Source organism: Dendrobates tinctorius, unplaced genomic scaffold (assembly GCF_039654945.1).
Source record: "Dendrobates tinctorius isolate UK_male_01 unplaced genomic scaffold, ASM3965494v1 ptg000035l, whole genome shotgun sequence".
Lineage (NCBI taxonomy): Eukaryota > Metazoa > Chordata > Amphibia > Anura > Dendrobatidae > Dendrobates > Dendrobates tinctorius.
The window spans coordinates 38,683,239-38,707,459 of NW_027361703.1; the positions used below are offsets into that span (position 1 = coordinate 38,683,239).

Consider the following 24,221-nt stretch of genomic DNA (forward strand, 5'->3'; position numbering starts at 1 on the left):
ATTATATTACTTGCAATTTTTTCATTGAGTTTTTGAGTGCATTTCTTTACATGCGATTTTATGTCGCTTTTGATGCTGAATTTTTGTCTGTTTTGGTACGTCATGTTTTAAATAAAGCTACTTAATTTTTGATACTTCCTGGAATTTGTCTTTGACAAAACCTTACTGATATAGTCATGTGCGGATTGCATGCATTTTTTGTGCATTTTTCCTAGAAAAACGCATGTGCGTTGTTTACCTGCAGATTTCCCAAATCTAATGCAAGCCTTTGGCAAATAAAATTCAGCATACCCACATGACAGATTGACATGTCACTGATTCGAAACATGCACTGCACGTCAGTTTATGATCAGTAAAAAATGCTTAGTGGGCATGAGATTTCTATAAATAACATCCACTTTGCTAAAACTGTAAGACGCTGGGATTTTGATGTAGCAAAAAATTGGCAGTGTCAAAAATTAATCCAAAACTCATAGTGAGAACATAAATCTTAAAATTGTTTTTATGTTTTTTTATCTTCTTTTTTCATCTTTCACTTTTTTAAAATTTTTTAGTAGTCTTGAACTTGACTTTGATTGTTTTTTCTATGTATATACTGGAGTACAATAGTATTTTAGTAATAAAGTGAAAATAACATTCTCCTATGAAGTTCAGTCATAGGTTGGCTTTCACAGGAGGACTAAGGCTGGGTCCCCACGATCTGGAACTAGCAGCTCTTTGGAAGCAGCGTTTGTTCGCTGGGTCCAAAGCACTGCCTTCTATTGGAAGCAAGAAAATCCGCATGTGTTCACTGAACCATGCAGATTTACAGAATTCAATACATTCTATTGATGTAATTTGTAAATTAACATGCTGCGGTCTGGAAAGACACTCCGCATTTCAGTCTCCGCTTGTGATCCGCGGGCACCTGTGGACGCATCGTGGACATGGGAGTTCTTGAAATCCCATCCACTATGCTGTAACAGCTGGATGTTGCTGGTTTGACGCTGCATAGATACACAGCGTCAAACCCGCAGCAACTTTAAAGGGAATCTGTCACCCTTTTTTGCCTATGAGCTGCCGGCATTGACATCAGGGGCTTATCTACAGCATTCTGTAATGCTGTAGGTAAGCCCCCAATGTAACCTGAAATATAAGAAAAACACGCTAGATTATACTGACCGGAGGGGGCGGTCCGATCCGATGGGTGTCGCAGTCCGGTCCGACGCCTCCCATCTTCATACAATGCCATCCTCTTCCTCCCTTCCTGTAGTGGCTCTGGCGCAGGCGCACTGCTCTGCCCTATTGAGGGCAGAGCAAAGTCTTGCAGTGCGCAGGCGTCGGGAGAGGTCTGGCACCTGCACACTGCAGGGCTCTGCTCTGCCCTCAACAGGGCAGAGCAGTGCACCTGCGCCGAAGCTACTACAAGAAGGGAAGAAGAGGACAGCATTGTATGAAGATGGGAGGCTTTGGACCGGACCACGACACCAATCGGACCAGACCGCCCCCTCCGGTGAGTATAATCTAACGTGTTTTTCTTATCTTTCAGGTTACATCGGGGCTTATCTACAGCATTACAGCATGCTATAGATAAGCTCCCAATGTCAATGCCGGCAGCTGATAGTCCAAAAAAAAAGGTGACAGATTCCCTTTAAATTGTGTTCACATACCCTAACATTGCATTCATGAGTACCTTCAGCTGGTCCCTGACAGCCATGACAACTCATAAGCACACTAGTATCACTTTATTGGGACATATGATAATCATTAAATGCCACTACCAATCATTGACAGCAGCATTTAAATGGTTAAACATCGATTGGCACAAACTCTGGATGCTGTTGTTACAGACAGATGCTAGCTGTATAAAACAGTTGACATCTGCAGGGTATGGTGTATGTTCAGCTCCGGACCCTACTCTATCCGGCGTAGGATGTACTATTATGTCCTAGAGCAGGAAGGCGATAAGCAAGTCCAGCATGATTAAACATAATACGCAGGAAAAATAGAAAACCTATAATTTGATACATAATCAGAAATTATTAGAAAATTACTAGAGGAAGGAAGACCATTTTGAAGTTTTATTATATAATTTTCTTATTCATGTATAGATGAATGTAAAATGTAATTGTTAAAAGCGAAATACTGTTATTCAGCAAATTCAAAGCAACATTGAATAAACTCTACAAAAATAATAGATGGAAACTATTCTTTCTAAGCCAAGGCATTGGAAATAAAAGTTGTAGCAAAGTATAAACGATCACTGAAATATATTACGGCAACTGACATTTTGTCAAGATCTCGCTTCCGCTTTGCTCATTATTTTCATACTTGGATCAATAGAACGCCTACAGATTCATTCACTGACTATTGCCTTTGATGTGCCCTTAATTATTAAACTGCATTGCATCCAGACTCTTTAGAGTAAGGTATACGGCAGAAACAACTGTTTGGCAGCTGGCTTTATTCATGTAAAGTACACCGCAATAACTGAAACTCTCTTGTAGACATATCTCAAATATACACTGCTCAAAAAATAACGGGAACACTTAAACAACACAATGTAACTCCAAGTCAATCACACTTCTGTGAAATCAAACTGTCCAATTAAGAAAGAAACAGTGATTGTGAATCAATTTCTCTTGCTGTTGTGCAAATGGAACAGACAACAAGTAGAAATGATAGGCAATTATCAACAGAACCCCTATAAAGGAGTGGTTCTGCAGGTGTTGACAACAGACCACTTCTTTGTTATCATCCTTTTTGGCTGTTTTGGTCAATTTTGCATTTTGTCATTGCCCTCACCCCTAGAAGTACATTAGCAACCCACAGACATTGCTCAGGTAGTGCAGCTCATTCAGGATGGCATATCAATGTGAGCTGTGGCAAGAAGGGTAGTTGTGTCTGTCAGCACTGTGTCCAAAGCATGGAGCAGAAACCAGGAGACAGGACAGTACACCAGGAGACTTTTAGGGGCGTAGGAGGGCAGCAACCCAGCAGCAGAACCACTACCTCCTCCTTTATGCAAGGAGGAACAGGAGGAGCAGTGCCAGAGACCTGCGAAATAACCTCCAACAGGCCACAAACATCCATGTGTCTGCCCAAATTGTCAGAAACAGACTCCATCAAGGTGGTTTGAGGGTCCAATATCCACAAGTGAATTTTGTGCTTACAGCTCAACACACAGCGATTGTCATTTGCCAGAGTTCACCAAGATTGTCAGATTACACATTGATGCCCTCTGCTCTTCATTGAAGAAGAACAGGTTCACACTAATCATATGTAACAGAGTCTGGAGATGCCATGGAGAACATTATGATGCCTGCAACATCATTCAGCATCACCAGTTTGGCAGTGGCAGTGCCCACTTGGAGTTTCATATAGGGCATCATGACATAGAGTTTTACAGGAGCTTGCAACTTGATTAGCGGTGACATCAGTACCTGGCGCCTGTGAATGGTAGTATTGTTTCTGCTATTCACAGTCGCCGTCAATTACATCTGGTCTGAGTGTCAATATTTTTGGGAATAAATTGGTGAATGAGTTAGAGTGCATTGCTTAGTTTCTCCCTTTTTATGTGTTTCAGGTATCCATTTATGGACTACGGCAGATTTGGTGAACCACACTGAATTTCCTGGACTATGAAGGACCTGCATGGCTTTTTTTAAAAAAACAATTGGTGAACCAGCAAATGTGTGGGGGAGTGTTTATTCAAATAAACTTTTTTTTGTGTGTTTCTTTCTATTTTTAAATACTGGTTTAGTAATGGGGGTGTCTGATACACACCTCTCCATTACTAACTCCAGGGGTTGGTGGCAGGTGTGATTTTTGGCAAATCACAGCTGTCATCAAACCTAATTCCAATTACCATCAGCACGATTGCTATGGCACCAGGGCAATCAGGAAGAGCTGGGCAAAGCACCAGAATTGGCACATATCATGTGATGTGCCAAATCTGGGACAGATGCAGGCTTGTATTTTTAGGTTGTGAACGACCAAATAACCAGGGACCTTCCCAGTGTGATAATATAAGCATGACGCTGTCTGCTTTACTTTGACTGTTTTTTTTGTTTAAATTATTAATTTATTTAATAGTTTAAATAAAGCTAAACGCTCTTTAGTGCCACATGGAAGGCACTAAATGTTACAAGTTTATTATATGTAAGGAACTTGTCAAATTAAACGTCTATGGGATAGCTATATATTCTGTCTATCTAATTTGTATATAAGATTGCTTAGTTTGCTAGCTAGCTTTAAATTGCATAGAGAATTACAGAATCTAAAAGATGATGTTAAAAATACATTGCATAGCGATTGCATACGCATGTCATACGAATGTCCTACGGTTGCTAGGTGACAAAAATCGCATTGTAATCACATGACACTTGTCCTACTTTCTTGGAACAACATTGCAGCGATTTTTTTTATATGACTCCGGCCTAAAAGTTGTGCTTACTTTATTTTATTTTTTTATGAATGTATATCATGATCCCTTTCAGCCACTCAGCATATCTGAAAAGGATTATATGACAAGCACTCCACAACTCATCCCAAACAAGAGTGTTAGACTATATCACTTTATCCTATTCATAGTTGCTGACTGACAGAACATGAGTGATTGAGACCTGGCTCCATAAAATCTTAAAGTACTTTTGTATGCTTCATTGTAATGGGATATTTAAAAGCTTTTCCCTAAGGAACAATGGGGGTCCCTGTGGTTACTCTAGCTGTGATGAAATGTTTAATTATGCTTAAAATATGGTAGAAAATTACATTAGGTACACTTTCAAGTGCAAAATAAGTATCAGACATTCCCAAGGCATATTACATATTATTAGCATGCTGATATTGAAATCTACCCATACAGTATCAAGTGTAGAAGATGATCATTTTCTAATATTTCTATGGTTTGAAGAAACATTTTTACTGATCCTTCTACTTACCCTTTCTGCTGATTGTGCTGTTCCAAAAAATATTGGAATAAAAGCTAACCAAATGATGCAGGTTGTGTACATTGTAAATCCAATGGGTTTGGCTTCATTGAAGGTTTCTGGCACTCCTCTAGTTTTAATGGCATAAACAGTACATGTAACCATCAGTAGAATACTGTATCCTAGGGAACAGATTAATGAAAGTTCTGAAATGTCACACTTAAGAACACCACGGGCATTCTCTGGGTCTGGTGTTCTTTGCTCTCCATAGTCTACTATGATATGTGGAGGATCTACTATAAACCATATGAAAACTCCAAGCAATTGAACAGATATAAGGCTGAAAGTAATGACTAGCTGTGAAGCTGGGCTTATACACTTTGGGGCAGTCACTGATTTCTTTCCTTGCTCAAATATTCGATGAATCCTGTTGGTTTTTGTGAGCAATGCAGCATAGCTGAAGCACATGCCTAGCCCCAAGAATATACGTCTCATTGAACAAACTACCATATCTGGAGTTCCAATCATTAAAAATGTGATTGAATAGCACAAAAAAATCCCAGTCAATAACACATAGCTCAGCTCCCGCCCAGATGCTCTCACAATGGGTGTATCATTGTATCGTACAAATGTGACTATTACAAATGTTGTGGCCACTATTCCCATAATGGCGATGAAAACAGGTACTACGGCCCAAGGAGAGTGCCACTCAAGTTTGATAATAGGGATTAGTGTGCAGCCAGTGCGGTTTGAATTTGGCCTTTGATCTAAAGGACATAGTTCACAGGTCAACTCGTCTGCCTGGTAATGATAGCCTTCACATCTCTCACAATTCCAACAGCATGGAACTCCTTTTACAGTTTTCTTCCTTTCTCCTGGTTTGCACGGCAGGCTACACATGGATGCTGGCTGTGTATGTTCTCTGCTTGTCCACTGCATATCTTCAACCTGAAAAGATTAAACATATATAACTATGGCTACTTATTCATTTCACATTACTAATCTGAAAATGCAATAAAGTCATATAACACTGTGTTACCAAGGTTTTAGCCCTCAGTCAATTTTGTATGCTCCTGATAGATTTTTTCATGCTGATATCAGAAATGACTTCAGATTTTTCCTATCATGTAACGTTTTTTGAGAAATTATATGAAACATTATAATATTCTGTTATAATTCTAAAAACTCATATGAACTTTTTCTGATATAGTATATTCTGAATTTTCCACTGAAATAACATAAATCGCTGATCTACACATATGCAAGCACTTATAATGCGAATTCTGCGCAAGCGCAGTTAATCATTAGACTGACTGTGTACAGAGCATACCACATCTCCTGGGCAGGGGAGGAATCAAAAGACAATACTGACATACTTAGGGCATGGCTGAATGGAACATGACCTTCAATGCCGTTCGCTGTCCCAATGATATGGAGAGAGCAGATTGCTACTTCTGCCTTACAAATGTAGCAGGATATTCAGCAAAGAACAAGAAATAAATGGAATATCCTAATCTTCCTTCAGCCATAAGACCAGTGCCACATGATGAAAGTCTTCATGTTCCAAAGCTGCCCAAAGTATGGACAATGGAGGACGACGAAGATGAACTAACAATGTCAGTGGAAAATGAAACTGCTGCAGACCCAGACTTTGAGCCTTCTACATCTTAGCCGCATCTGTTCAGTCAAGCTGATTTGAGTGACTTGGTCAGAGATTTGAAATTGTCAAAGAGGCAGGCAGAATTATTGGGATCAAAGCTACAAGAATGGAATCTGTTATTACCAGGAACTAGAGTTTCTGTTTTTCGCAGTCGTCAAGAAGACCTTAATCAATTTTTCAACCATGTCGACAGTTTAACCTTTTGCAACGATGTCTTGATTTTGTTTGGTGCTCTTGGATGCGAACATGACCCAAAGGAATGGCGACTGTTCATTGCCTCATCAGTTTTAAGTCTGAAGGCTGTTTTACTACACAACGGAATATCTATCCTTCTATACCTATTGGACATGCCGTACACATGAAAGAAACGTATGAGAATGTGGAGTTACTGTTTACTCACATTAATTATAGAAATTATAACTGGAACTTATGTGTGATCTAAAAGTTGTTGCACTTCTTCTTGGACTGCAGCTTGGATATACCAAGTATTATTGTTTTATTTGTGAGAGGGACAGTCGGCACGAGAAAGGCACTATTTTTGAAAGGACTGGCCACTCTGCAAAAACCTGGTTGCTAGACAGAAGAATGTTAAACATAATCCTCTCGTTAATCCAGCAAAGATATTTCTCCCTCCTTTGCATATTAAACTTGAGCTTATGAATAATTTTGTCAAAGCAATGAACAAAGAATCAGAAGCCTTTTCTTACTTGTGACAGAAATTTCCAAGTATAAGTGATGGAAAGATTAAATAAGGGATTTTTATTGGCCCACAGATCAGAGTTAAAATGAATGACAGCAGCTTTGATGGTCTTTTGCAAGGTGCCGAACAAGTGGCATGGAGAGCCTTTAAAGATGTGACCTTCAACTTCCTTGGCAACAGTAGGGCACCGGACTTTGAACAACTCATAGACAACATGCTCACAGCATATCATTTGATGAAATGCAATATGGTCACTAAAAATGTATTTTCTACATTCTCACTTGGACTTTTTTCCAGCCAATCTTGGTGCCTTTAGTGATTAACATTGTGAAAGATTTCACCAAGACATTGCGCTGATGGAGAAAAGATACCAGGGAAAGTGGAGTACGTCAATGCTGGCTGACTATTGTTGGAATCTTATTCGAGAAGCATCTGACATGGATTATAAATGAAAGTCATCTGCAAAACACTTTTGAACAATTGCTTTTGCTGCTGACATCGATGCACATGTATGTAGTGTCACGGATGTCAAAATGTAGACTATAAACTGTTGTTTCTTAAAAACCTTATGTAATGCAGACTTCTGGAGCACATATTTGTGTTCAGCATATCAAAATCTATAAGATACAATAAAATTTTCTCAGGGGACAAGAACTTCCCTGAAATTTGTTGTGCAGTGTATTTGTAAGTAAGTTTTTTTAGTAATAATTTAATTGGTGATACATCAAGATGCTTTCTCAGAGGTGCCTTGCTCCACTCTAAGAAGTGCAAAGAAAAGTACACATATGAAGGAATAGATTGGGGATACTGTACGTATGATATAGGGTGCTTCATGCACATGAAACAGGAAACGAGGACAGCGATCGTCTGATTAGAGGATCTGGATCTAAACCATAGATGCCCATCGCACCAGACTGTGATATGTGTGCGTATAATAAAAGCTCTTTTTTTTGCCTTGCAGAGCAGATTGGGAAAATATATAAAGCATACTAGAATACTGTAACAGAGGACTGAAAGATGCTGGACCTACTTTATATAGGGAAAGATGGAAGGTTCCCTTTAATGTCTGTAGTCATATTTGAGCATTGCAAAAAACAATCCATGCAGGAATGATCACATTTTGAGAATTCGATAGAATCTCACAATACACTGGACACTAGTTTGTTGAAGGTCGCGGAGTCAAAACTTACAGTTTTGTTAAAATGGTCCATGAGCAACATGTCACTCACAAGCCTCATTATTATTTCTCTTCCTATATACATCTATATGTAAGTGGATGAATTAACTAAAGGAACAGTGTACATCACTCTGCCTTTGTCCAAGATGGAAACAAAAATTTGAAATTTGTGAACAAAAGACCAACATCAACAATTAATTTGTAGTGTGTCTGCCCATGTCACAGATGAAAAAATGTAAATGACTTAAACACAGGGCAACGAAGCTACATATGTTTTTTAAACTGTATATTAAGCCTATGCAACAGAACCAAGCCTTGGAAATCTGCAGGTGCCATACATATCACTAAAATTACACTAATTAGTGGTGTACTTTGCTCATGTCACAAAACGCAAGAACGCGAAAAAGAAATACTAGACACAATCAAACAACTTAAATCGTATAAATCCCCTGGCCCTGATGGTCTAATTAATGAGTACTATAAAACTTTTGACCAGATCCTCACCCCCCCATCTTACTCAAATATTTAATCATGCATCTGTTACAGGTTCCTTCCCTGCGGAGATGCTTGGGGCCACTATAACCCTGATTCCTAAGCCTAAAGCAGATTTGGAAAGTGTGAAAAACTATAGGCCAATTTCTCTAATAAATACAGATGTCAAAATTTATGCTAAAGCCATTGCAAATACACTTAAAATTATACTTCCTTCTATCATCATTAATGATCAGATAGGTTTTGTGGAAGGCAGACAACCAACTGAAGGAACAAGAATGTTGATCAATACAATAAAGACGATTAACTCTTCAAAAACTCCTGCAACATTCCAGGCCTTGGATGCCGAAAAGGCTTTCGACAGGATTAATTGGGACTATCTGATGACTACACTTTCAAGGTTTGGCTTTAATAATAAATTTATTTCAACAATTCAGGTGTTATACCATAATCCAACAGCTAAAATTTATGCAAACAACCATATATCCAACTCTATTGTGATATCAAATGAGACCAGACAGGGTTGCCCTCTATCCCCTCTCCTATTTTCTATTGCAATAGAGCCTCTGGCTCAAAAGAAAAGGGATAATAAGAACATAAAAGGATTTGATGTTGGGCCCCGACAATTAAAAATCAATTTATTTGCAGATGACATTTTTTCACTCTCACAGATCCAGTTACTTCCATTAAAGAAGTTCTGCACATTTTAGAAGACCTCTCCAAAATCTCTTACTTTAAAATTAATCGAGACATATCAAAAATAATGCAGTTTAACCTAAGCGAGGTTCAGATAAAAAGAATTAAAGAAGAATCACAATTTGGATGGGCGGAAGATGAACTAATATATTTAGGAATAATCATTACAAAAAAGATCAACACCTTAATAACTAGAAACATGGAATCTATTATTGAAACAGTAACAAAGGATATACTCTTTTTCACCAACAAAGACTTCTCGTGGATAGGTAGAACATTGATAATAAAAACCATCACTCTCCCGAAAATTTTATACATATTTAGAAATTTACCCCTTATAATCCCTAATACCCACATTATAAAAGTGCAAAATTTAATCAACTCATTCATCTGGAATAACAAAAAGTCAAGAACTCCTACAAAAACACTGTATAAATGCAAAACGAATGGAGGATTGGGCTTACCAAATATGCCTACTATTGGGCCAATATTGTTAAACAGAGTCATTTTTGGTTAAATCAGGAAAACTCATCAGCTTGGTCTTGCCAAGAACTCTATTTAAACAATAATACTCATATATGTATTACACTCTATAACAGTATTTTCAAAAAATCACAATATGAACCGTCTCATCCAATCTTTCAAGCAATTATTACAGCCTGGAAGAAGCTAGTATCAATTAAAAATAAAAATAGGAATGCAACAAATTCAAATCTTATAAATAACTTTGATCTTTCCTTTATCACCTCTTTGCACAACAAACTAATCCCTCCACATTGGTCAAAATTAGGTATAAATAAAATCAAAGACATTCATGATGGGGAAAAATTCTTCCCTTTGAAAGACCTCAAAAGTAAATATACAGTAAACTCAACGTAACGGATTTTTTTATACTTTACGATGATTAAAGAGTCTGTATCGGATTTTCTTCTAAATAATAGATCAGTGTCTAGAGCTTTAGTAAAACTCATGTAATCCTAACCATAAAATTTTTTGGAGCATCAGATTTATCTATAATCATTTTAATGAGGACAATCATTTAAATAAGAACTCATCCATGATCAGGTGGGAAAAGGATTTAAACTCCTCTTTTTCATTGGAGCATTGGGAAGACGCCATGAGTTTGATCTATGCTTCAAATATATCTATGTCCCCACACGAAACATATTTTAAAACCCTTTCCAGATGGTACTTCACTCCAGTAAGACTTGTACACATTGATAAAAGCAATTCTCCCTGTGTTGGAGGAATTGCGGCCTACAAGGAAGCCTATTACACATGCTTTGGGAATGTCTTAAAATTCAAAAATTATCGAAGCAAATTTCAAAATTAGTTAACAAATTGAACAATAAACCTTTAATCTTGTCACCACAAATGGCACTTCTGTCATTAGGGAAGGAATACATAGACCCTTCAATAAAACCTCTCATTACACACGTGTTGCTATCATTTAATTGGAAGAAAACAGACCCTCCTTTTTACTTAGTAATAGAAGAAAGAATAAACTTACATAAATCAATCGAATTCCAATTAATAATGACAGTCTATTTAAGGGTTCAAAAAAATGGAAATACTGGTCTAATCATTTCCCCTGACAATTTACTGATGTTTTGCATCCAGAATACTTCCTAACACAAGTAATACGTGTAAACTAAATAACATTGGACTATTGTATTTAATAACTTTGTATATAGTTTCCCAAATTAGGGATTTTGTTGATAATTTGTGATTAATTTTATGTTTTCTTTGTATTTTTACCATGCCCAGAACTATTTACCAACCAGAGTTCTTTACCAATGTACCTGTCCTTTCCTGCCCTCACCCTTCATTTTCCCTTCCCCCTTTTCACCATGGATATAACATATATACGTTTTCAATGGAATGATAAAAAGTTAATAGAAATGATTGAAAAACAAAACGCAAGAACACAGTAAACCAAACTGGCAATAATTAATTGGCAACATCCTTTGCCTATATCACAAACTGAATAACACTGTTTGCTAAATTCCACTAAAGAATAGAACATTTTATCCAGTTTCACCTAAATTATAGTACTTTAAGTAGTAGTAATGGGAATGCATGAAGAGAAGATGACATACTATTGGATTCCTCCTCAGTTTACATAGTGGGCGACACGGAGCAAAATCATAATGGCACAATATATTTACTATAATATTGAGTTTCAGCAACTAATTTCTATACAATGTTGTAAAGTAAATTGAAATGAGATAATGTTTGGCTGAAATTCATTCTCTCTACTTAAAAACCTGTCATATTTGCCAAGGAACGTTAATATTTTTATGACACCATATAATGAGGCGGAATTTTACTACATGGGAACTGCATCAATGAACAAGTCATGCGTGATTAATTCACATACCGGCTCAATTGGATTTTCAATCTTATCACTTATTAAAAGGAATAAGGCTCTCAACTTCTCACCATTAATGTAAAACTTAAAAGTAGCAGTTTGTTATGATGTACTCATTTATTAACAGGAAAGAACTGGGAAATCAATAGCACTATCATAATAACTAGAACATAATTTGACCAATACAAACCGTGGCAAATCTATGAAGCAAATTATTAAGTGACCATTGCTAGACAAACTATATGCTTGAATGGGTGTATTTGTAAGAGAATTAATCCAATTTCTTTTTTTTATTTTACACTACCTCGCGCATTGTCATTGCTACTTTTTATCTCACCATACATTTTGAACAACATTATAATTATGGTAGCTTTCTAATTATAATTATCTTTTCATCCATAATTATCGAACCCTTGACAAAAAGCTTGTGGCATGAAATGCTAGGCAGGTAGGCACAATAAATGTAAAAAAAAGCAACATTTAGCAGCAACCTGCAGTATAATTGTAGCGAGTGAAATTAACAAATTAGACTTGTAAAATGTGTGCAAAAACAGACATGCACAGTGAAATGTCTACTTTTTTGTTTTGTTTCTAAATTTTTTTCAAGCAAAATTCAATGTTGTTCCCAAAAATGACATGCTAGATAAATGCACATCCAAAAAGACAGTATGACGTCATTACACTATTTCAAATAAATCTAAAATGTCATAGCAAAGGTACTATACAGAAATGATTACCAGCAGTTAGGTTATGAAGGCGTAACTAGTAAACAGGAGCATTGATGACATGAAGCAGTTACCAGAAAGATTTCATGCACATGTAGTTAAATGTTTCAGAAGGCTAGATATATGGCACCATGAGTATACGTTTGTAGCCAAAGGTGTGTATGCACTGCTTGCATAGGTTTATACCAAGCTAGTAAAGGAACTAGAGGCCGAAGGCTATGTGTTTCAGCTGACTAGTCTAAAGCTGATCCCCGACAGCTTCTCCAGGCCCTGCTCTCCAAAACTGGCTGCTGTCTGCCTATGTGTGTGCATAGATTGAGACCTATCACTCAAATGGATGAGGGCAGGGTGCAGATGATGATGATCTGCCTTACACTAATCGGGACACAAAATGTATCATCTCTGAAATAACACAGTGTTTCAGAGTAAAACACACATGGCTGAAATTACACAGCCAGGCTCTGACTGATGCCATCCATGGTTTGAACAGAAGGAATCTGGGGACAGATCAGATTCCCTTTCAACTTTTTGATCCCTGGGTGTGTGCCCACTAAGTAAGCCAAAGAATGGACTCTATACTGTCTACTACCATATACTTAGTGCAAACCATTAAATTAGGACAATTTTACATTAGTGAGTCAATTAAGTCATTGGCATTATTGGCATAGGTTGTCACAGGAATAGAATTCAACATGGAGAGACATAAAAGTCATAATTGTTCTGAATTCTAGTACTGTCAGTAAATCTACAGTTGACCTACTCTTTATACCAGTGGTTCCCAACTTTTCTGACCTTGAGAGCCACATTCAGCTTAGAGAGAGGGTCGCGAGCCACATTCAGCACTGATGGGTCGTGAGCCACATCCAGCTCCCACCCCCCTCAACGTAGTGTCAACCAAAGCCCTCATTACAGGTATAATGATAACCAAAGCTTTTCCACATAAATAACTTTAAAGAAATACACTGAGATACAGGGGTTCCCACAATACACCCATTCAGTATTCTCCCATCAAGGACTCCCAACACACTGTCACATCCCAAGAACCTCCTCTAACAGGTAGTACCATCTGCCAGCGTACCATACCTAAAACATCTCTAAACACCAAGACAGTATATGTGCATCCGGGTCTTCACTTCTGTGCAGGGCTACTCACAAAATTCACCATTTTGAGATGTTTTCTTCATACCTGCTTGCTAAACCTGGAGCTAACGCACCAAGCTGGCAGACAGTCACGAGCCACAATTCATGGGACTGTGAGCCACATGTGGCTCCCAAGCTACAGGTTGGGGACCCTTGCTTTATACAATGGGTATTAAGTTGGTTGTGATATAGAGATGGCAAACGTTTGTACAGTAGAGCTATATCTGATTGGAAAGATTTATTTTCTGCTATGTAAGCTTGGCTACAATTGTCATTATAGGCTTTTTCGCATTTTTCTGGACCATTTATTGTAGGTAGATCTAAGAAAAAAAAATTTTGTGGAGTTTGTTACAGGTGAGCGGATCTGGTAAAAATTGAATTTGCCAAATCATATGGATTCTACAGGGAAATTCAATTAGCAGCAAAGTTATTCTCTGCAAAAACTAATAATACCTCTCCTCTCAAACTGTATGTTCTATCACCTTTCCAGCTCGCCATCCTGTCCTATTATTTTTCCCTTTCCCTATCGCACATTCTCTTTGGCCTTCATTACTCTGAGCAAGGGCCTCTGGGTCCATTAGACCTCGGGTATTATTGCGCACATGCAGCTGCTCTTCACTTGGGCGTCATGATCTTGTGACACCACAATGTATTGTGCACAGTGATGTTCATCCAAAGTTTTCACAGCCCAGAAGACAGGGAATGGATTTATGAAGGCTGAGTAGAATGCACCCAATGGGGGAAGGAGAAAATAAGAGGTGCCAAGAACCAGACAGCAGTCTATGAGGAAGGTGGGAAAGATGAGTGTTGAGGCATTTGTCACACTGTGACTGTCTTCAGCAAGGAAGAGGGGCCTCAAACTGTCCCTGAAGCTGGGACCCTAAAGGCCCTGTCACACTTAGCGATGTACCCGCGGTCCGAACCAGCGATATGACGTGGTCAGGATCGCTGGTACATCGCTAAGTGGTCGCTAGTGAGCTGCCACACAGGCAGATCTCACCAGCGACATCGCTGGGGACCGGGGTCACTACTTACCTGTCACACCAGGCGATCCTGCGTCCTCCCGCCCGGCTCCATGCATCGCTCATCGTCACAGCAGGAAGCGCCGCAGGAAGCTGACGACGAGAAACAGTCCAGCCTGTTCTCGCGCAATCAGCGATAAGCAGCGAGGGAGTGGGTCGTAGGTAAGTATCAGACACAGCGATATCGCTAGCAATATCGCTATAACGTCACAAGTTATAGCGATATTGCTAGCGACATCGCTTAGTGTGACAGGCCCTTAACTGTCCCTGACCTTGAGGCATAGAACAGAATTGAAAGGTAGACCAGACAAAAAGATAAAACAGGGATAACAGAAAACCTCTATTATACAAAAGCACTAACAATATGGAGGAGGATAGATACAGAAAGGAATTAACGAATGGGAAAAGGGAGCAGGAGATAAACACACACGTACAACAGCAAACTACAGACCACCACAACTTCAACTCCAAACTTCGACTACATAGCTTTAACACACAGCACAGGAAGATGAATCATCCATTGGCAGGGACTAAACACCCAGAGACTGTATATATAGAGGGAGAAAAGGGTAAGCAGTTGCAGCTGAAAACAGACGGTCTAACTCCAAATCTTCCAGGATAACGTGAAACTTTTGTGATGGCATTATCAATTTTTGCTGCCCTTTTAAGGTTCAGAAGAATGTCAGACTAGTTGGCCACCATTTTTTTACATTAATGAGAAGTGAACTGAAATAAAATCGCATTTGCAGCATACAAATTTTTGGAAAAATTCAAGTAGAATTCAATTCCACTTGAATAAATTTGATCTTCTCTATTGTTTGTCTTTAACAAATTTAACCCCTTAATGACCGCCAAAACGCCTTTTAATGGTGTCAGTTAATGGTACCTATTACTTATCACTGCTTTTTAACAGCACTGAGAAATAAGGGTATGACTCCCCCCAGCATCAGAAAATTTTCTGGGATTTGGCTACCGAGGTTAGCTGAAACCTTAGAGAACATGATCAGGGCCGGTTTTTGCAGTTCCCTGTCATGTGATCACCCTTATTCACCAAATAATGGTGCTCACAAAGAAAAAAAAAGTCTGATTTACAATTTATTTTTCTCTCCTCTGATATGATCTAGCATATCAGAGGAGAGAGAAATGGGGTCCTTCAAGCCCCCCTATACCTCTGCCATCCCTGGACCCTCCTGCTCCATCCCCAGGCCCTCCTTATCATCTTCCTTGAAGAAAATGGTGGGAACATGCACAGTAAGCCCGCCGAGATTTGCTGGCTGGTACCTGGCAGCAATATAAAAAAAATTGAAGATCAAACTACCCTTTGTCATCACCATAGTTATATAAAAATTATAAAATATAATTGTTTAATTTTTACCATTCTTTGCAGCTAGGTTAGGGTTGGGATAGGGCTGTGGGTAGGGTTGAGGTTGGGGATAGGGTTATGCTACTGCACAACATGAATAGGATCAGCTTCCTGGACACCTTAGTGTATAGGGATGATAAAGGGACCCTCTCCACTGATCTTTTTGTTAAATAGATCGACTTTAACAGTATTTTACATTAATCCAGCATCCTCCTCTTATCTAGTAAGAAATCTATCCCAAAATCGCTGTTCCAGAGGAAAGCTAGGATAGTTTCAGAGGAAAAAACCAAAAAAATTAGATTTAAAGCAATGGATAACAAATTCACAGTCAGGGATTACCCGACAAGGTTACTTTCAGAAATAAAGAATAGTCCTCCCTCTCCAGACCCCAAGAAAGCCAATAATAGGGTGGCTTTTGTCTACACATACCACCCTTAAGGGGGCTTTACACATAGCGATATTGCTAGCGATATCGCTACATGTGACACTCACCTCCGACCGGCCCCCCCCTGCTGGCTATCGCTGATCGCGCGAGATCGGCCTGGTCCATTTCTCGTTGTCGGCTTCCTGCTGGCGCCGGCGAGCGAGCCATGGATGCAGGCGGAAGACGGTCATCATCGCCGCGTCTGACAGGTGAGTATCGACCGCCGACCGCTGCTGCATCGCTGGTGAGATCTACCTGTTTGGCAGCTCACTAGCGACCATTTAACGATGCACCAGTGATCCTGACCGGGTCATATCGTGGTCGGGATCGCTGGTGCATCGCTAAATGTAACGGGGCCTTTACTCTCATCGGATGCACACCTTTATCTGTAAACATTGGGCGATTTTCCGTAACAGTTACCCATTCAATCCAGAATTTCAGAATTCTTTTTCTACCATGCTATCGTGATCCAACAAATTTAAAGGACAAATTGGTTAGAGCGTATATTTCCTTGGGAGCGGTGATTCTCATACAAACCTTCCTTTGCAGAAACGGGGTACCTTCCCTTGTTTAAATTGCCTTCAATGTAATAACATCCAAAAGGGTCACCTCATTTTTCACCCACAGACTGGTCAGGGAATTCCCATCAAATGTTTTTTTTACATGTGAATCCAAGTTTGTAATATTTGCCATTAAATGTCCCTGTAGTCTTGTCTATGTTGGTGAAACCACACAGGTAGTAAGGGGTAGAATCTCCCAACATAAATCTAAAATCAGGTGCAACAAGACGCAATTACCCCTACCAATTCATTTTCACAAATTGGGCCACAGTATTACACAATTGAGGTTTCAGGTTCTGGAACAAATTGAGCCATCAAGAAGGGGACAAGGCAGGATTAAAATCCTGAAGAAGAGGGAAGCATTTTGGATTTTATCCTTACAGACCTTGGAACCAAAAGGTCTTAACAGTAACTATGATATGGCGAGCTTCCTCTGAATTCTAACAAGTTTCTTCCCTTTTGCTATGTTGATGATATAATCTAATTATTGCCATCCGACTGTACCAAGTTTAGTATTTTTTGCTTACACTCTGAATTAATTTTATTCTTATTCTTACCCTATTCCTTCCAGAACCGTAGATACCCTTCTTGTTACCAACACCTTCTGACAATTACATGGTATAGTATATTGCTCAACCATTCCCCTAATCGGTTTCCTTAATACACACGGCTTAGTATATCCCCCTAATTAGCATCCCTTAATATGCTATGCCCAGTTTATATTCCCCTCAACAATATCTTTTAACATACCTTGCTCAGTATGTGTATATATATCTCTTTAACAATTTTACTTTGCCTATTTGTATATATAATTTCCACCGGATTCTTTCAATAAGAAGTACCACTGAATTAGCATATACATACAATACAGTTTTTTTTTTTTGCACTCCAGTATGGAAGCAGGGCATAACATCATTACCACAACGTAGCCCATATGCCCTTGGTCCGGACATGGCCAGTAATGTGCATGCACAATCACCGCTTTATATAATAAACCGTACTTTAGGACCTGCGGTCACGTGACATTTTCCCGGTCATGTGACCTATGACGCGCCAGACCTAAAAACATGCCCACTACTTCCTGGAACCATGCAATATTAACCTGTCCGGTTTGCCATGGCCTACAGCGCTTTCTCCCTTGCAACGCAGCTCGCATTCCCTGACGCTGGATTCTGGAGTTCCTCATACTGAAGCACACAGGTATGGCTGTTAGATGCTACAGTGGGGAAAAAAAGTATTTAGTCAGTCAGCAATAGTGCAAGTTCCACCACTTAAAAAGATGAGAGGCGTCTGTAATTTACATCATAGGTAGACCTCAACTATGGGAGACAAACTGAGAAAAAAAAATCCAGAAAATCACATTGTCTGTTTTTTTTTCATTTTATTTGCATATTATGGTGGAAAATAAGTATTTGGTCAGAAACAAAATTTCATCTCAATACTTTGTGATATATCCTTTGTTGGCAATGACAGAGGTCAAACGTTTTCTGTAAGTCTTCACAAGGTTGCCACACACTGTTGTTGGTATGTTGGCCCATTCCTCCATGCAGATCTCCTCTAGAGCAGTGATGTTTTTGGCTTTTCGCTTGGCAACACGGACTTTCAACTCCCTCCAAAGGTTTTCTATAGGGTTGAGATCTGGAGACTGGCTAGGCCACTCCAGGACCTTGAAATGCTTCTCACGAAGCCACTCCTTCGTTGCCCTGGCGGTGTGCTTTGGATCATTGTCATGTTGAAAGACCCAGCCACGTTTCATCTTCAATGCCCTTGCTGATGGAAGGAGGTTTGCACTCAAAATCTCACGATACATGGCCCCATTTATTCTTTCATGTACCCGGATCAGTCGTCCTGGCCCCTTTGCAGAGAAACAGCCCCAAAGCATGATGTTTCCACCACCATGCTTTACAGTAGGTATGGTGTTTGATGGATGCAACTCAGTATTCTTTTTCCTCCAAACACGACAAGTTGTGTTTTTACCAAACAGTTCCAGTTTGGTTTCATCAGACCATAGGACATTCTCCCAAAACTCCTCTGGATCATCCAAATGCTCTCTAGCAAACTTCAGACGGGCCCGGACATGTACAGGCTTAAGCAGTGGGACACGTCTGGCACTGCAGGATCTGAGTCCATGGTGGCGTAGTGTGTTACTTATGGTAGGCCTTGTTACATTGGTCCCAGCTCTCTGCAGTTCATTCACTAGGTCCCCCCGCGTGGTTCTGGGATTTTTGCTCACCGTTCTTGTGATCATTCTGACCCCACGGGGTGGGATTTTGCGTGGAGCACCAGATCGAGGGAGATTATCAGTGGTCTTGTATGTCTTCCATTTTCTAATTATTGCTCCCACAGTTGATTTCTTCACTCCAAGCTGGTTGGCTATTGCAGATTCAGTCTTCCCAGCCTGGTGCAGGGCTACAATTTTGTTTCTGGTGTCCTTTGACAGCTCTTTGGTCTTCACCATAGTGGAGTTTGGAGTCAGACTGTTTGAGGGTGTGCACAGGTGTCTTTTTATACTGATAACAAGTTTAAACAGGTGCCATTACTACAGGTAATGAGTGGAGGAAAGAGGAGACTCTTAAAGAAGACGTTACAGGTCTGTGAGAGCCAGAAATCTTGATTGCTTGTTTCTGACCAAATACTTATTTTCCACCATAATATGCAAATAAAATGAAAAAAAAACAGACAATGTGATTTTCTGGATTTTTTTTTCTCAGTTTGTCTCCCATAGTTGAGGTCTACCTATGATGTAAATTACAGACGCCTCTCATCTTTTTAAGTGGTGGAACTTGCACTATTGCTGACTGACTAAATACTTTTTTTCCCCACTGTATGTGCATACCCACTAAGCTGTAACAAGACTAGTTAGGTAAATAAATCCACTGTTTGTACACTGGATCTTGTGTATATGTGAGTTTATTAACCCTACCCTCACCCTTACACCTTCAGGTATAGTTAGGTTAATCAGTTCCACCACTCTCATGCTCGATGTGTCCACTTTAAGAACAGAGAATTCATGCACTAACCTATACACTAGTGGATGGAATATCTCACTAGACTCTCTCTCCCTCTCTCAGGACATTCCTGTATCCTTTATGCTATTCTCTATATTTAACCAAGAATTTTTTCTTAAAATGTGCTTTAGGATTGTCAGAGATGTATCCTTAATAACTATGGATTTGTACATTTTTTCTCCAGTTATACTGGGGCTAGCAATACACTATTATAATACAGGACACTTGATAATTTGAATATTATTACTATTGTCATGGTTATGCTTTCTTTTTTTTTGTACTCCAGTATTTATTCTGCCCTCAACAAGACAGATAAGTATGCCTGCGCAGGAGCGCAATTCCAGGAAGCAATGAAGCAAGCAGGAGGGCAGCATCGCAAGAAGATGGGAGGCTCAGGACAAGGACCTGCGACAGTCATTGGACCAGACCGCCCCCCCGGGTGAATATAATAAAATGTATTTTTCTTATCTTGTAGGTCGGATCGGGGCCTTAACTCCAGCATTAGAGAATTCTGTAGATGAGCCCTGAAAGGCAGTAGCAGTATGTTATATCAGCCAAAACTGCTGACAGGTTCACTTTAACCATCACGAAACATGCAGTGCAGGGACTCAAACATGTCACTCGAGCCCCCGCGATATTCGGCGCACAACCGAACACCCAATGCACATTCGAGTAGCGATCACTTGCGCTGAACACAAATGATGATGTATTCAATATGACAACCTAATGTTTTCAAGTTCTATGTAGAACCTGTGAGTTCAAAATGTGCCCTATACACCTGAGTAAAGTCCTTCAAGGGTGGAGTCTCCAAAATGGGATCACTTGTGGGGGGGTTCCACTGTTTAGACACATTGAGGACTTTCCAAACGCAACATGGTGTCTGGCATCGATTCCAGCCAATTTTGCATTCAACAAGTCAAAATGTACTTCATCCATTCCGAACCCTGCTGTGCACCCAAATAGCAGTATTTCCCCACATATGGCATATCAGCATACTCAGGAGAAATTACACAAGAAATATTGTGGGCGATTTTCAGTCAGGAGCAGATTTACACCAAAAAGAACTACCATATGCCCACAGAGAAGAGAAAATAATATTTGGGACTGTCACCCTTGTAAAAATAAAAAAGTTTAGGTCTAATGTAAATTTTTATGTGAAAAAAGTTAAAGGTAATTTTTTCCTTCCACATTGCTTTAGTTTTCGTGAAGCACCTAAAGGGTTAATAAACTTCTTTAATGTGGTTTTGAGAACCTTGAGGGGCGTAGTTTTTAGAATGGTGTCACTCTTGGGTATTTTCTATCATATAGGTTGCTCAAAGTCACTTCAAATGTAATATGGTCCCTAAAAAAATGGTTTTGTAAATTTTGTTGTAGAGAAATTGCTGGTCAACTATTAACCCTTATAACATCCTAACAAAAAAGTTTCCAAAATTGTGCTGATGTAAAGTTGGCATGTGGGAAATTTTATTCATGAACTATTTTGTGTGACATAACTCTCTGATTTAAGGGCACAAAAATTAAAAGTTTGAAAATTGCAAAAATTTTAAAATTTGTGACAAATTTCCTTTTTTTCATAAATAAATGCATATCATATTGAAGTACAATATGTCATAAAAACAACATTGTCAGAATCAGTGGTATATTTTGAAGCGTCCCAGAGTTATAACCACATAAAGTGACAGTGGTCAGAATTGTAAAAATTGGCTTGGTCATTAAGGTCAAAATTGGCTCGGTCACTAAGGGGTTAAACTCTATTTTACTTAGTTTTCTATTTAGTATGAATGCTGTTCAGTTTTTACATGAGCCTTTCTTTAACCCCTTTCCTATAATGGACGTGGTGAGCGCCCCTGATCGTGGCCGGGTGTCAGCTGATTATCACAGCTGACACCCAGCACAATGTGTCAGGGGCGGTCACGGACTGCCCCCGACATGTTAACCCCTGGCACACCGTGATCAAACACGATCGCAGTGTACGGGGGTTAAAGGGAAGCATCGGCAGGGAGGTGGCTCCCTCAGTGCTTCCCTGAGCCCCCCACAGCAGCGCAATGTGCAGCGCTGCTGCGGGGGGCTCCATCCCTGCAGGTCCTCGAATCCAAGATGGCGATGGGGACCTTCGGGGGCCTGCAGGGAGCTGGCTTTCTCATGCCTGCAAAGCGCAGGCAAGGAGGAAGCCTGCAGCACTGCCTGTGACAGATTGCTGATCTGTCACAGTGATGTGACAGATCAGCGATCTGTCACAGGACAGTGATGTCCCACCTGGGACAATGTAATAAAGTTAAAAAAAGTGTAAAAATAATTTTAAAAAATCACTAAATAAATAAAAAAAAAAATATTCCCTAATTAATTCATTTTTTGGAAATTAAAAAAAAAATAATAAAAGTACACATATTTGGCATCGCCACGTCCGTAACGACCTGCCCGATAAAACTATCACATTAGTTAACCCCTTTAGCGAACCCCTTAAAAATAAAAATAAAAAACGAAGCAAAAAATAATGATTTATTATCATACTGCCGAACAAAAGGTGCAATAACGCACGATCAAAAAGACGCATATAAATATCCATTGTACCGCTGAAAACATCATCTTGTCCTGCAAAAAATGAGCCACCACACAGTGTCATCAGTGAAAAAATTAAAAAGTTATAGCTCGCAGAATAAAGTGATGCAAAAATAATTATTTTTTATATAAAATAGTTTTCATTGCATACAAGTGATAAAACATAAAAAAATGACCTAAATGAGGTATCGCTGTAACCGTACTGACCCAAAGAATAAAACTGCTTTATCAATTTTACCACACGTGGAATGGTGTAAATGCACCCCCCAAAAGAAATTCATGAAACGCTGGTTTTTGTTCATTCTGTGTCCCAAAAATCGGAATAAAAAGCGATCAAAAGATGTCACGTGCCCGATAATGATACCAATAAAAAGGTCAACTCGTCCCACAAAAAATAAGACCTCACATGACTCGGTGGGTCAAAATATGGAAAAATTATAGCTCTCAATATGTGGTGATGCAAAAACTATTTTTACAATAAAAAGCATCTTTTAGCGTGTGACAGCTGCCAAAAATAAAAACCTGCTATAAATAGTAAATCAAACCCCCCATTATCACGCCCTTAGTTAGGGAAAAATAATAAAATAAAAAAAATGTATTTATTTCCATTTTCCCATTAGGGATAGGGCTAGGGCTAGGGTTAGGGCTAAGGCTAGGGCTAGGGTTAGGGTTAGGGCTAGGGTTAGGGCTGAGATTAGGGTTGGGGTGTGTTGGGGTTAGGGCTGGAGTTAGAATTGGGGGGTTTCCACTGTTTGGGCACATCAGGTGCTCTCCAAACGCAACATGGCATCTGATCTCAATTCCAGCCAATTCTGCATTGAAAAAGTCAAATGGTGCTCCTTCCCTTCCAAACTCTGCCATGCACCCAAACAGTGTTTTACCCCCACATATGGGGTATCAGCCTACTCAGGACAAATTGCAAAACAACTTTTGGGGTCCAATTTCTCCTGTTACCCTTAAGAAAATAAAAAATTGGGGGCAAAAATATGATTTTTGTGGAAAAAAGTTTTTTTTATTTTCATGCCCAGGCGTTATAAACTTCTGTGAAGCACTTGGGGGTTCAAAGTGCTCACCACATATCCAGATAAGTTCCTTAGGGTGTATAGTTTCCAAAATGGTGTCATTTGTGGGGGGTTTCCACTGTTTAGGTACATCAGGGGCTCTCCAAAAGCAACATGACACCCGCAGACCATTCCATCAAAGTCTGCATTCCAAAACATCACTACTTCCCTTCCGAGCCTCGACGTGTGCTCATACAGTGGTTTTCTACCACATATGAGGTACGTTAGAAACTTCTGTGAAGCCCTTGGGGGTTCAAAGTTCTCACCACACATCTAGTTTGTGTGGGGTTTCCACTGTTTTGGTACATCAGGGGCTTTCCAAACGCGACATGGTGTCCGATCTCAATTCCAGC

General features: G+C 39.5%; 1 protein-coding gene across 2 annotated transcripts in view; it reads right to left on the minus strand.

The window, feature by feature from the left end:
* GRM8 (glutamate metabotropic receptor 8) overlaps positions 1 to 24,221 on the minus strand; it is a 1,729,433-nt gene that overhangs the window by 182,435 nt on the left and 1,522,777 nt on the right. Inside the window, exon 9 of one of the 2 annotated variants that reach the window (XM_073573421.1) lies at positions 4,923 to 5,858. The exons of the other annotated variant lie outside the window; for it this stretch is intronic. Within the exon in view, the coding sequence (XP_073429522.1) occupies positions 4,923 to 5,858 (936 nt within the window). The remainder of the gene's footprint in view (positions 1 to 4,922; positions 5,859 to 24,221) is intronic. 2 annotated transcript variants of the gene reach the window in all.